The sequence below is a fragment of the Apodemus sylvaticus genome, chromosome 18 (assembly GCF_947179515.1).
Source record: "Apodemus sylvaticus chromosome 18, mApoSyl1.1, whole genome shotgun sequence".
Lineage (NCBI taxonomy): Eukaryota > Metazoa > Chordata > Mammalia > Rodentia > Muridae > Apodemus > Apodemus sylvaticus.
Window position 1 is genome coordinate 45,702,587 of NC_067489.1, and position 14,390 is coordinate 45,716,976.

Sequence of the window (14,390 nt, forward strand, 5' to 3'; positions counted from 1 at the left end):
TTTTCTCTGCTGATAGTTTTTACCAGAAGAGTTTGAGGAAAAAAAAAAAACCTGCCTGGCATCTTCTAGCTTGTTTAGTTATTAAAATACTTCTGTGGCACTCCCAACGCACAACGCCCTGAATATCATTGTTGAGGGGGACAGTCACCCGGGAATCAGAAAAAGGGACAGAGAACAATGGGCATTATACAGTAGCTTGGTAGCAGTGACCTTGCCTCTTCTGTGAACAACAATCACCAGGCTTTTGTTTCAGACAAATCAGGGAGCACAATCACCCCATCGGCACACACACATTTTCAACCAACCTAATTTACAGGGATCTGCTTCTCCTTTCCAACAGATACTTGTGCAGTCACTGTCACTGCCACGCTCTGTCACAGACTTTGTTTTTACTTCAGCCTTCCTTACCTCCTTCGTTGTCTTTGCTGTCTGTACAGAGAGTCTCCATGGCTACGTCACAGCCCGCTCCTCTCCACCCTGGCTGGCAAACACAATGCCAGCCGTTTTGGTCCAGTGTACATCTCCCGTTGCTGTTGCACAAGCCGGGGCAACCCTCTGTCAAGACAAGGAAGGGAAACACCAGTGATTTGAGTATTGAAAGTCTTTGCACCTGAAGGAAACAGATACAGGACACTTAGTGGGAACAGGCCTTTATAAACAGCACAAAGACTGTAATTGCACATGGATAGAAACAGCAACGCTATCCAAGACTCTAATTCTTACCCAAGTGGCATCTTTGATTGGCCTGACCCTTGAGACACCACTTACCTGTGTAGGACAGAAATATATGCAACGACCCACTAAGTAGCTTCAGGCCAGACAAAATTAACCTGACGTTTTCCATCCCTTCCCCCCCCCCCCTCACCTCCACAGAGCCACACAGTATAGTCTATGGTTTGGAAAAGCATCTCAGGAAAATAATTTCAGAACCCCTTGTTCCAATATTTTGATCTGTGGCAAACATTGCTAGAAGCTTCTTTTTAAAGCACCTGGTTGCTTTAAAAAAAAATTCCCCTGAATTCAAGAACATGAGCGTGGATATGAATTTATGACTGATGTTTAAAACGAGAACATTAATTTTATCTGGCCTCAGAGTTGCCGAATATTCATGTGAAATTACAGTGTATTAAATAATCGCACAAAGTATAGGTCAGTATTAATGACTATACTTTATGCCAAGAGTACATTCCTTTTCACAGAATAAGCGAAGCCCAGGAGAACTAAAGCAGCTTTAGCATCTATTCTAACAAACATTAGGATTCAGGCTGCATACGGATGGGACGGGACCGACAGGCTTTCCAACTCAATGTAATAGCTGTGCATATTTGATTACTCAGGACGGACAAAATGAAATACCATAAGGACCACAATAAAACATCGATAGACTAAACAAAAAACACGGTAGTGGCGTGCTTCAAGACAGATAGCGAGGGGTGATATTTTGTGACAATCTCCCTAAGGCTTTTGTGCTGTTACCTTTATATCCTATCTTGTCTGCTTTTATGGGCAAGAAGGGAAAATTTGGGAGATCATTAATTTAAATATATCCAAAATTGATAATTGTCTCAGTCTAATATAATTTTTCCTCCCCTCCCCCTGAAAACCAAATTTTGTCACTGCCTACTGATGACATCTGGCATGCAGCCAACATGGTCCACTTATGAAGGATGACACCCAGGTGGAGTCTGTGGTCCCTGTTTATGAGTGTGACATGACGCTGACGGAAATAAGGATTAAAAACTCTAAACGCCTGCACTGACCTGGCTAGCAATCAAGTCTCTTTGGCTAGCTGTTAATCATTTGGTGTAAAATACATATAGTAAAACACTTGCTCCAGCATCTGGGGGGTCGACCCACAGCTCCTTATCGTGAGAACACCCCACTTGTTTTTGGACCTAAGCTTTAAAGGAGCAATGTGTGGTAGGATGTTTAGTCTGCGTTCAAATGATTATTCATTTTGTTTGGGTCTTCAGTGTGGAACCTGAGATGGAAATATCTCAAAGAGACGTTCTGTCTCAGAGGCGGCTCTTCCAATTACAGCCGACAGGCAGAAGGTAGCCTTCTGACAAAATGGTACTTAAGGATGCCATCGGGCCAGGATGACATTAATTTTGCGGCCTGTTTTGTCTTTAGACAGTTACTGTGTGTATCTATAGATGGTTCATGCATGAAAGGTAAGCGTTCCTTATTGGCGTTCCCTCTCGTGGTTTTTACTGAAGTAGAAGTGTGACATTGCCCCACTGCCACTGTGCAGCAGGACTGGCTGCCTGCACATGGAATCGGAATAGGAAAGCCTGGATATTGCCATGAATATTTTCATATTCTAATGGAAAACACAAACAAGGAGAGGAAAATAGGTCATCTGAGGAGAGAGGGGGGAGGGGTTTTCTTTGCGTACAGCCCCGCTCTACCTATTTCTATGGTAACTGAAGACGTGAGCCTCTGCTGTTTTTTGCTGAGCAACATTATCAGTTCTGATGAGTGAGATTTTGTAGTTTCACAATAACAAAGGAGAACTGATGGCATCGTCTATACATATATCTATTCTGACGTATTTAGAATGAGCCAAAGAAGTTTCCATCTGAGGATAGATGAGATGGCTTTCTCCTTCTCTGTATGTTAGCCAGAATGGTCTCTAGAGTCACAACTCTTATCCTGTGAGTATTTATGATTCTTTAATTTATAATTTAAGGCTCATTAGCTGAGTTGCAAACAATGAAGTTTTTGAAGCAAAATAAAGTCAAACCAAAAAACAGCAAAAAAACTGTAATCTTCAGTTTTGGTTTTAGTGAAAACTATTGTTTTAGGTTGGAATGAAATTCTGCGAGAACCGAAAATTATAAAAATGAGACACAGACAATTTAAGTCTCAATAATTTAAACCCGAGGCATCTCACACAACGGAAGCCCAAGTTACAATTTACAAAAACAGGCGTAAGAATGGCTACTGTTACACCTAGCGCAATCTGATACACAGCTATATTGGTATTTATGCAGATATGTCAACAAAGAGTAGATATACAGTACCTTTAACTATCTTATCCAAATAGTGAGCTTGGGAAATTAAAAAGGAAAAAAAAAGAACAGACAGACATTTCAGAAGTGTCACATGGGACAAGGAAAATTTCAGAATTCACATGCAAATTGAGTAGCTGCAGTTGACATAAGATTCACATCACATGACAGAGATGTACTTCGAATCTTCTAAAAATGCACTACGCTCAATTTTAGTCGATGTGGCCGTGACGCCAGGAACCACGCAGCACTTTAAAGATCAGTCTGGGGGACGCTAACACCTCCCTTGCACGGGTTCTGTGCAATACGTGCTGTTCTCAGTCCTGTTAAGACTACAGCTAAGTAGACTTGGTGGAATGGGGTCTTTATGACTAAAGAATTTTGGAAATTTACTGCTATGAGATCTACAGTGACCAAAGTTCAATAGTTAATAAATAAATAGGCATCAAGGAAAAGAGTGAAATAAAAAACCAGACAAATGTATTTTCTTTCTCCTTGGAAAAGGGCGTATGAAGCCCTGTAGGGGTCTCCAGTAGCCTCTGGCTCCAATCCAGATGGACAGACTGTTTCACATATGTAATCCATTAGAGAACAGGAGTGGTCCAGGGCATTGTTTCATCTCAACGACCATCTTGAAATAGGCTGTTTTTTCTCACCAAGTTTACAGGACCAGCTGGACCAAGACTGTATCTCTAGCTGCCTGTGTACCATTTATCTTTCAGAGACATACAGCCCCTCTCCCGTCACTCATGCCAGAGACCTAATATATTCTTAATAAGCCTCAAATCTTCTTGCTTTGTCAAAATTCATACATCTTTAATGATCTGAAATTGCTTTTCAAAGGTGCTTATGTTGATTATTTTTCATTACTGACATACGCAAGTGGCAGCGCTCTTAACGGTATGATCTACAGGGTAACTTTCGCATGAGACACTCCGGGCTGCCGGCTGTGTCATGTGGGTAAACAAACCCATAAGTGGTTTTGACACATCTGTACTGTGTATATAAAAGGATCCTTCCCTTTGCCACAGGATTCCATTAGAGGCTTCTGAATTGCCTTTAAAAATAAGAACGTTTATGGCTAATTGACAATACATTACAAGGGAAATGAAGGTGAAAGAAGAAATGACATTAGGTCTACTCTGCATTCATAACTTAGTAAGCATAATTCATCTCTTAAGCATTAAAGGAGAAATGGATTACTGCATCATGACACTGATTCAAATTTTTAATAATTCCTTCTAAGTATTATGTAATCTGCAAGAGTTCTCTAATAGCTCATTTGATGATCTGCACGTAATCATAACAATATTAATAATCTAGAATTTCCGATTCAGGCAGGGTAATGCTTCCAAGGGAATTCTTAGTTCATAGAAATTAGTTACACTGATTACGGCTGGCCAGTGTATCATGGGCTTTTATATCAGATCTGCTATAGTTTAATGCAAATAAAATAAAGAACAGAAGCTACATTCTAGTCTCTATTAGTGGTTTAAGGGGACTGAACTTTTTCTGACCAGTCAGTCCTGGTTAATTTAGCAAACAGTCAGTTATGCAAAGCAATGGGTTGATCCACAATAAAGTAGGACTGTCATTGGCTCGGGCAGATACCAAGAAGTGAAGCTGAAATCAGAAAATGCATTTGAAAATACACAGTAAATCATAATTAGCACAACACTTTAAATATTAGAAGTATTTTAACAGTGTCCATGAAAAACTAAAAAGCAGCTCTGAAAAGATTTGTACTGAGAATAAGATACCAAGATTTATCGCTTTCATATCGCAAGGAACATATTAAATATCATAAAGAATCACTGATAGCTTAAAATTAAGATTAAAAACAATCACCTATATTTTACTTTGAAGGGTAAAGTTTGTGATGATGACCTCAAATTGTTCAGCCTGATTCTGAACAATGAGGAAATTGCAAGAAAATTTGGATGCACAAGGTTAAAATAGTTAGGAAAATAATTGCAACAATAAAACTATTGTTAGAGAAGGCAGTACAGGAAATAATCAGAAAAATGCAGGCATGTTGCAAGAAGCCATTAGGAATAATAATCGTAAAAACAATCCAGTATAGTTAAAAATTAATACACCTAACAGTTGCTGATATGCACATTAGGTTGCAGAGAAATTACTTTGAAAGTGCATGTTTTAACTTAAAAGAATACCAACTAGTTGTACCAAGTTTTAAGGTGTTTTTTCCCCCCTCCTGAATGGAACTAGTGTAGGCTAGTCATTTAAGAAAAGCTATTATGATGTTTTATTCATGAAATACTTTCCTTGACATTTAGAGTATTTATCTTTTAAGAGGATCCACGTAGAACACAGGGAGAGTATTTCCATATTTCTGGTAGGGTGACGATTCCTCAAACTTTATTTAGGGTTCCTTATCTGAGAGAACTGGTGACAGATGGATCCTGAAAACCACACATACTACAAATACGAGCGGTCAAGACAGTTCTAGATTCTTCTCTGAGTGCCTTGTAGACTAAGAACACGAGGCAGGTATAGTAACAGCTGCTACATTTCTACCTCTGACCCAGGTTGGTCTTTCAGTTTATACCAGTTTCAGAATGACCTTAGACCTTAGACACGGGGTGCTCTCTTCCCAACCTTGCTTCTTGAAGGTAATAAAAAAGTGTAGTTTATGGTATTAGGCTAAGCACTTACTATTATTCGTTTATTTAATTCTCATCACCAGCTTAAGATGTACACATAACTGAGACAGCAAATACAGACGAGAGAGAAAGAGCGATTGAGTGCAGGCACATAGCCAGTCCCGTGGGTTGCCTGGCTCCAGACATGGCTAAGAACCATTGCCATGAAGCCATCTCTTCTCCCGGTACATATACGTCCTGTTGCGGGGGGGATCGGAAGGAGCACACACCCATTCTTGACCTAAGGACATGAATCTCGGCCCCCCCCCCCCCCCCCCCCCGAGACAGGGTTTCTCTGTATAGCCCTGGCTGTCCTGGAACTCACTCTGTAGACCAGGCTGGCCTCGAACTCAGAAATACGCCTGCCTCTGCCTCCCAGACTGCTGGGATTAAAGGCGTGCACCACCACCACCTGGTTAAGGACGTGAATCTTTCCTAAAGCAATGGGGATAGAGCTACCTTCCTTCCGGCATCTCCCACAAGGCTCCTTTGAGTAATGCCAAGGGAGTGTATGAGTTAGCCACACATCACTGTGACAAAAATGCCAGTCAGAAACAACTTAAAGGATTGAATGATTCATTTCAGCTCTGTCTTTCAGAGGTATGGGGGGGGGGCAGAGTTTATATCCTGGGTGGTCAGGAAGCAGAGAAAGGGGGAATATAGATATTCACTTGCCCCCTACCCCTTGATTTTCTTTTTGTATCGTTCAAGTTCCCAGTCCATGACCGTTCAGAGCAGTTATTCTTCCCCTACTCCTCTCTGGCAAGGCCCTTATAGTCCAGCACAGAGGTATGCCTAAATCTCCTAGTGACTCAGTCTAGCCACGTTGACAGTGAAGATGAACTAACCTTCAAAAAGCTCTCCTTGAAATGTCAGGATGCAGATGCCTTTCAAGGCTCTGGCTAATTCCTGGCTGTAACGGTTGCTCTTTTAAAAATACATCCATTTGCACAGTGACGCAGCAAATGAAAGTCTATGCACTAGGGGTCCCGAGTCTGTTCGCTGACACTGACGGGCAATGACTGGGAGGCCCTGGGTGTGAAAGGTTGGACTGACTCATCGGAAGTACTGTCATTGCATAACCAGCCAATATGCTTTCAATATCAGCAAAGCAAAGGGTTGACCCAGCAATCTTTGCACATGCTTCTCCCGGTGTTCTGTAAAAGAGAAGCCTTTCTCTTTTAAAGCCTTCTTAGTGTTTGGAGGAAAACACACAGAGGTGGATAAGATGTTCTGCTACCTTTCCGCCTAGTAGTGAGCTTGGGCTCTACGGCCCTTTGGGAGTTTCCAGTCCACAGATTGCATTTGCTCCCTAACACAACAATTAGGAAGATCCAACATCACTTTGCAAGTTCATCTAAGGACTGTCATCAAAATCTACAGCGTTGATGAATTTTACAGATGTATGTGACTTAATGCATAAGTAGTCCCCGTTAGCATCGGGATAATCAGTGCATTCTTGTTACCTGGTCCATAGAGTTTTAACATGTGTTACGGAAAGGAACGTAATACATGTTTTATGAAGGCTCTGTATGTTGTATGGAGAAGTGATTGGTTGGGAAAGGAAAGGAAGTTTATACTACCGGGCTTACAAATCTTCCCCTTCTCTGTCAGCTATGTTTCTCCCCCTCCCCCTAACACACGAGGTGTTAACGGTAACTGCTGTTTACTGTTAATTATATGTGAAAACTATGCTAAGCATTTACAATATATTAACCGATGCATTTTTTTTCACCCTCCTGTAAGTTAAGAGGTAACATCTTTATCTTTCCCACTTTAGGGGCAAAGAGATGGAGGCACAGGACTGGAATTAACTTGTCTGAGATGAAACTGCTGGTGACTAGCAAAGGCAAAACCCCAGTCAGGCGATCTGTGAGCACCAAGGGTCCCATTTTGATGAAGCCAGTCACGTTTACAGCTCAGACGACCCAGGACTGTGTACCTGTGTGAGGCAGAACATGCGCATCGCCTGTTTTGGGACTGGTCCAGGGCACGTCTGGCAAAGTAGAAAGCATTAGTTCGTCATTGCCGACGAAGGGAAGACTGAACACAGGCTAACTTGAACCATGAACTCATTGATACCCCGGGGTACCTAAGAGTACCTTATAGCTTTCGCCTAAGAACTGCTGTAACAGGCAGTCTTGAAAACAGACAGGCAAGCAAGAAGACACAAACAACCCAAAGGGGTGAAGACAAGAACAGAACAGAAGCAGTTCAGCTGACCTATAAACTCCACACCAGGAGGACCTGCTTAGTCATATAACCAAAGAAGACTATTCACTTAAAAAAACAAAACAAACAAAAAAAAAACAAGGTCAAAGAATACGTATGTATTCTTTGGGGAGGAACATGGATGTCTAGAAGTCAACCTGGCATGATATTGATTCCAAATCGCCATCACACCAATTTTCATAAGCACAGAGAAGAAATGAAGGCAACCTCATTGGCTCTGTGTATATTAAATAGCTCATGAGGGAAAACAGAGTGTCTGTGTGTGCATAGCTGCTGATGTGTTTGGTTAGGAACGAGTGCCACTGTTCCCGCTGTCGACAGCTTGCTTGGTTGGAACATATTAAATTGTACAGTATTTTCACGGGACTGCTGAATTGACTCTCAGGTTTAAGTTAGACATAGGCAAACAATAGAGGATTGAGAACACGGCAAACCTTTCTCTCTTTAATGACAACAGTCAGAGCTTAGGGACCTATCCTCAGATGAGGTTAATTCAGTCAGATGGGTGCGCAATAAAGCAAGGAGCTACTCCTGAATGTGGCTAGAACTGCCGAGTCCTTGGCATGGAGGGCAGATTTTGAATTTAGCATTGTGTGCTTCATAGTTTCTAAAACGCAGATTTAAAAAAAAATGATTCACATTAGTATCTCATTAAAGTTGTAAGTAAGTATCTTTCTTAGATTATTCATGCGCCAGTCCTAGTAGGGTGACAGAGAAGCTACCGTCTGCAAATAAGTATATATTAAATCCATTTATTCCAATCAGCAACCGTTTAAATCAGCGTGTAGGCTGCATACCCATTGAGTTGATGTTCCTTAATTGGTACTCACTGCACTGTTTTATTACTGATTACTACACCATAAAGGATTATGTTACTGACATCATTTTAAACACCATAAAATAATTTTATATTCTTAAAGAGTTTACATAGGTCCATTAAAATATGCTTTACAAAAAAAAAATCCCCAGAATTTTTATTCTAAGATTAGGGAAAGCATTTAAAATATTCCACACCATCTAGGAAAGCCAATGAATTTGAATTTCAACACTCAGTAAGTGTGAGATGGTGTCATATAAAGAAAAATAGCTTGTGTGCATATGCGCATAGTGTGCTTTCTTTGAGACCGCATTTACTCTCCAAAACTGGCCCCCTTATGAAGACCTGCTTTGAATATCTTTGACAGTTTGAGTATTCACTCTTACCCCCCACCCTTTGTTTTGGTTTCAGTTTGGAAATTTGGTGTATGAATTTTCTGGATGAATTATCTATTGTTCCTTACATTATCTACCCAGGTAAATCACTGTGCTTTGGTTTGGAATGTTACATAAAACAAGACATTCCCAGAGTGAAATAATCACTTCCTGATTTAAACCAGGATGTGATAATTCAGATCACAGAGAACAGATGCTTTGAGAGCAAGCACAGTATTGTAAGGTTATCACTATCATTAAAGGGCCACTGTGAGTCAGTTACAGGGCCTCCTACAGGACAGTATTTGATATTGCCTTCAGTTTAAAATTATATGCCCAACTGGGGACTATATATTTACAATGGGGGCACTCAGAATGCCTGCCCAGACACATTGATGTCAACATATGCAGAACTGTCACAAAAGAAGCTATTGTCTGGCACACACTGTGCCGAGCGTTGTAATAATCTTCGCATATGGCACGATTTCTTCCACTGGATCATATACAGAAACATGTTACCAACACATGTCTCCTTCAGTTCTCAGTCCTTGGGTTTACTGAATGACATAAGGGAAAACCCAGCTTAGGGTTCTGTAGATTCAAGGGGGTAGGGGTGGGAATGGGGGTGGGTGATGGGTGGGGGGAGCGGATGGGGGGTTGGGTGAAGGACAGGTGTATTTTAGTATTCTGATGTGGAAAAATGAAACTAGTCGGAGAGCCTTGCTAATGTTAATAAAAATCTTATATGGAATGAGGGTGTATCTCTGGAGAGCACATGCTAACTATGTACAGGGTTCAATTCCCAGGATGCTCTCAGAAGTATCAGGCTGGTGGGCAGTTCAGTGGGCTAGCCCATGCTTACTGTGTGTGAGGCCCTGAGTCCAAGCCACAGAACATACACATACATGCTATAAAATTTTATGTTAAGAGTTATGTATTTGAGATGCTGAAAGAAGAATCTCTGAGTTTCATACACTGCTAAAACACCAATCAGAGCTGCGGGTGGAGCTACACTCCTTTAACCCAGCACTCTGGAGGCAGAGGCAAGAGGATCTCTGTGAGTTTCGAGGCCAGCCTGGTGTTCAGAGTGAGTTCCAGGAAAGCTACAGCTATACAGAAGAACCCTATCTCGAAAAACAAACAAAGAGAAAATTAATCAGAGGGAAGTACTGATTTGTTCCGAATAGGTCAGGGGTTACCTACAATCATTACTTCACTAGACTTTGTGTATTTGAAAAATTCAGTACTTGAAACAAAGGTGGGCTGGGAACATAGCTGAGCTGCTAGCGTGCTTGCAGAAGATGTTTGAAGGCCAGGGTTCGATCCCCAGAACTACATAGATCAGAATGGCTGCTTTATGTAACAGTGCATGCTCGCAATCCCGGCACTCAGGTGGACATAGAAGGTGCCTCCTATCAGAAGTTTCTAGTCAAAGTATGTGACTTACAGAGTTCGTGAGCATCTTAGGTGACATCAAATCCTGTCTCACTAAATTAATAATTAATATTTAAACATTCAAAAGACTGTTAATTACATGAATAGAGTGGTGGGTCTTATATCAGTTTTCCTTTTATCTAGGAAAACATTAATTAAAAAGATCAAATTGTCTTTTTTTTTTTTCTTTCAAGACAGGGTTTTTCTGTGTAGCCCTGGCTGTCCTGGAACTCTGTAGACCAGGCTGGCCTCGAACTCAGAAATCCACCTGCCTCTGCCTCCCAAGTGCTAGGATTAAAGGCGTGCGCCACCACCGCCCAGCTCAAATTGTCTTTTTCACTCAGCCCAGATAAACTATAACTTCTTTGCAAATATGTAGGTGCAGATAGATAATTTTTTCAAAGATGACTTAACAGTAATGCCTTTTCCCCCGATTCTGAGGTGAGAAAGTACACACAAGTATATACATAGCTTCTTGTGCCTTTTCCCCTATGGGCATACACTAGTGACACAAATAATCTATCCATTTTCTACAAGTAAATCGTTCAGCAGCTAAAGTCTGTATAAAGTATTTGGCCTAATAATTTCAGGTGACATAGAGACTAGATATAAACTTAAATTTTGCGAAGTGACACATATTTTTCAATAGTCTCCAACCTCTTCAAATCCTCCCCAGTATAATGTTCTTTAATCTTTTTTTTGTTTTTATAATTGTTATCTTTATTTGAAAAACTCTAAGCACTATTAATAGATATATTTCAAACCTTCCTAAAAAAATCTTTCAAACTTCCTTGAAAAAAAAATCATAAACACATGCCATTTTATTACTGAGTAATGACTGTTCCTTCATCTGTTTCTAGGGTGATTCGGATTTTTATGACAAATGGCTATTAGTCTATTATGGGGGAAAAAGAATTTCTACTCTATAAAAACATATACGAACAACTAAAAATGATCTACCAGGCAGCCTCAGCCGGTTCTTCAGCACACGAGCTCAGGAATTGCTCTTGTGGGCTCGGAACCGGCTTCTCTTGTACACTAGCCATGCACCCATAGTGTAGGTCTACAGATTAAGTTCTCTGAACTGCAGTTTCCTGAAGGTCTGATAGCTTTACCTTATAATATGGCGAATCTATGAAGACTACTTTACATTATTTCTCAGCCCATGGTATACACTCAGCAGAAACTAAGTACTACTAATTCATCTTATTCACAATTTATATTGGAAAAACCCAGACTCATGAGGTACCTTATAATAATAATGATGATGAGGAATATTATATATTACTATTATATTACTACTATATAATATTAATTATACAATAATAATTATTATTATCGTTTTAAGAAACCAGAAAGAAGGGGAGAGTTTGACTTTAAGCAAATGAACTCGTGGCTGCTAATGATTTGTTTTGCACACTGCATGCAATGTCCTCTGGCCTATGAATGCCAGGACGGGTCCTTCATTCTTCAGTTCAATATATATTCTTTTATATATACATTATTTACATGAATGAGTTCATTCTGAGGTGAGCACAGCCCCATTATGTGTGTGTGTGTATGTGAAGAAAAAAGTTTTCTTCTGTGTCATTCAAATAATTCTGTTGACTTAGATACATAGTGTTAAATGATTTGTGAGTCTTCTTTTTAAATGAAAGCACACCACTAGGCCACGATTGGTTTCATTTCAGGAAGGTGAATTAAGATTTTCTAAATGAGCTTGAGCGTCCACATAAGTATCCAAACAATCCACTCAGAAGTCTACATTGGCGTTACAGGAACTAGACGGGAGTCAGGGCCTTTAACTGGTCTCTCTTACATGTATGTGTATACTGTATCTGCCTCTCTATCTGTATACTGTGAGCTTGCTGGGGATTCTGCATTCTATTTTCACCATGAAAATGTACTGAGCAGATGGAATATGCATTGTTAACTTTTATAGCAGACTGCGGTAAATTTAAATCCGGGCCTTGCCATTTTGGAGTAAAGGAAGACCATTGTCAGCCTAGACAAGCTTTTAAGAAGTGTGGGTGACCCACTCAAGTGAACGTGAGCATCTAGACTTTCTCTGTGTGGCTTGGGCTTGTACCAGTCACAGATCGAAGGACACCCGATCGCAGTGCTAGGAAGAGCTAACGTCTATGAAATCACCACATAGGTTTTCCTCTTTTCACGTCTTAGGCCAGCTCTATGGGACCAGTGTTTGGGGACTGGAGGATTCACCTTCATGATAACCATTGCTGGGGACTCTTCTTCCGTGTCAAGAGCTGGGCTGACTGTGAAATGCACTATTTTCTTCCCCATTGTTCATGCGGGGACTAATGAATGGATACCTGCTGCCATTAATTCACAATTAGATCACATGTTTACCCACATGCTTTCTGTGCATGCATATATAAATATTAATTTCAGAGAGAAAGGGAGTCATCTGGTACCCTAACAATTAAACAACTGTAACCAGTCTCGTGTGTTAATGGATGGCGCTGTGGGCAGGTTCCGTAGGCAGATGGTTTTACCCACCCACGCTTAATGTTAAAGATTATTTTTTTTTTTAAAAGAGGTGTTGACAAATCAGAACCAGTCTGCATAGTTTTAATGCAAATCGGTCAATTTGCAATGTAGATTACCCTAAAAAACTAATTTGGCGTATAGGAAAAAATTAAGCTTGGTTGTTAAAGGAAGGCATACTATCACATTTGGAGGTAGTAGGTTCCCCACCAACATAATTATTTACTAATTTCATTCAACCAACAGAGTTTAATGGAAAAGCATCTGGCAGTGTATTCATATTTAAGGACCTCCTTTGCTTCTTAATTTACCCAAGGCACATGCCTGTTGAATCCCAGAAATGATAGCCCATATTTCAGACGGCTGTTTTCCACTTTCATTAAAGGGGCACTCAAACAGGAGAGGGTCATCGACCCTCTCATGAAGAACCATAGGGGGAAAAATTGGCTTCAGTCACACCATTATCTGTGAATGCAGTAAAAAAGCCAGGGTTGGGGCACCACTGCCTTTTGGATGAATTATCAGCATAGAAAAATTGTACTTTGAAATTAGGTTAGGTCCCCATGACTGTTTAAGAAGCACAAGTCCAATGTCTGGTTGTATTGGCAGTAGATAGTGCAAGAAGAGACCCACAAGTGGTCAAGGTGCAGAGAAGAAGAGACCACAGAATGCTTAGGCTAAATGACACATATATACTGTGCTTCCTCCCTGGAGGGCACAGGGATCATTGTGAAAGAGGGAGTCAGATATGGTGGACGACTACAAAGAAACTGCCTTCTGGACACTGCAGGGCAGCAAGAGCCGCACATGCCCAAGCCAGAACAAATTCCAGCATGGGAACGGGAGTCGGGCAGGAAATCCACCTGGGAGCTGTTGGCAACTGCTGGGCACTGGGAAAGAGAAACCTTTCTCTGCAAGGGCACGGGAGGTTCCTGGTAAGTTGGTCACAAACCATGGAAACAAACATCTAAGAGTACTAGGGCAGCACAAACTGGTCTTGATGGGTTTAAACAAATGGACACAAGTCTGGGTGGTTAAGGAAGTATGTTTGAATACTATCAAGATGCATATGAAACCCTCAAAGAACTAATACATCTATAAACATTTATAAAGGTACATGCCTTTAATCCCAGCACTTGGAAGGCAGAGGCAGGCAGATCTCTGGTGAGTTCAAGGCAAGTCTGGTCTATAGAATGACTTCCAGGACAGCCTAACCTGTCTGTCTGTCTATCTATCTATCTATCTATCTATCTATCTATCTATCTATCTATCTATCTATCAATCATCTCTCTCCCTGTCTGTCTGTCTGTCTGTCTGTCCGTCCATCTATCTTTGAGATAAGGTCTCT

At 40.8% G+C, this 14,390-nt stretch overlaps 1 protein-coding gene across 1 annotated transcript in view; it reads right to left on the bottom strand.

The window, feature by feature from the left end:
* Tenm3 (teneurin transmembrane protein 3) overlaps positions 1-14,390 on the bottom strand; it is a 614,692-nt gene that overhangs the window by 83,120 nt on the left and 517,182 nt on the right. The window contains exon 15 of the mRNA XM_052162320.1: positions 409-555. Within this exon, the coding sequence (XP_052018280.1) occupies positions 409-555 (147 nt within the window). The remainder of the gene's footprint in view (positions 1-408; positions 556-14,390) is intronic.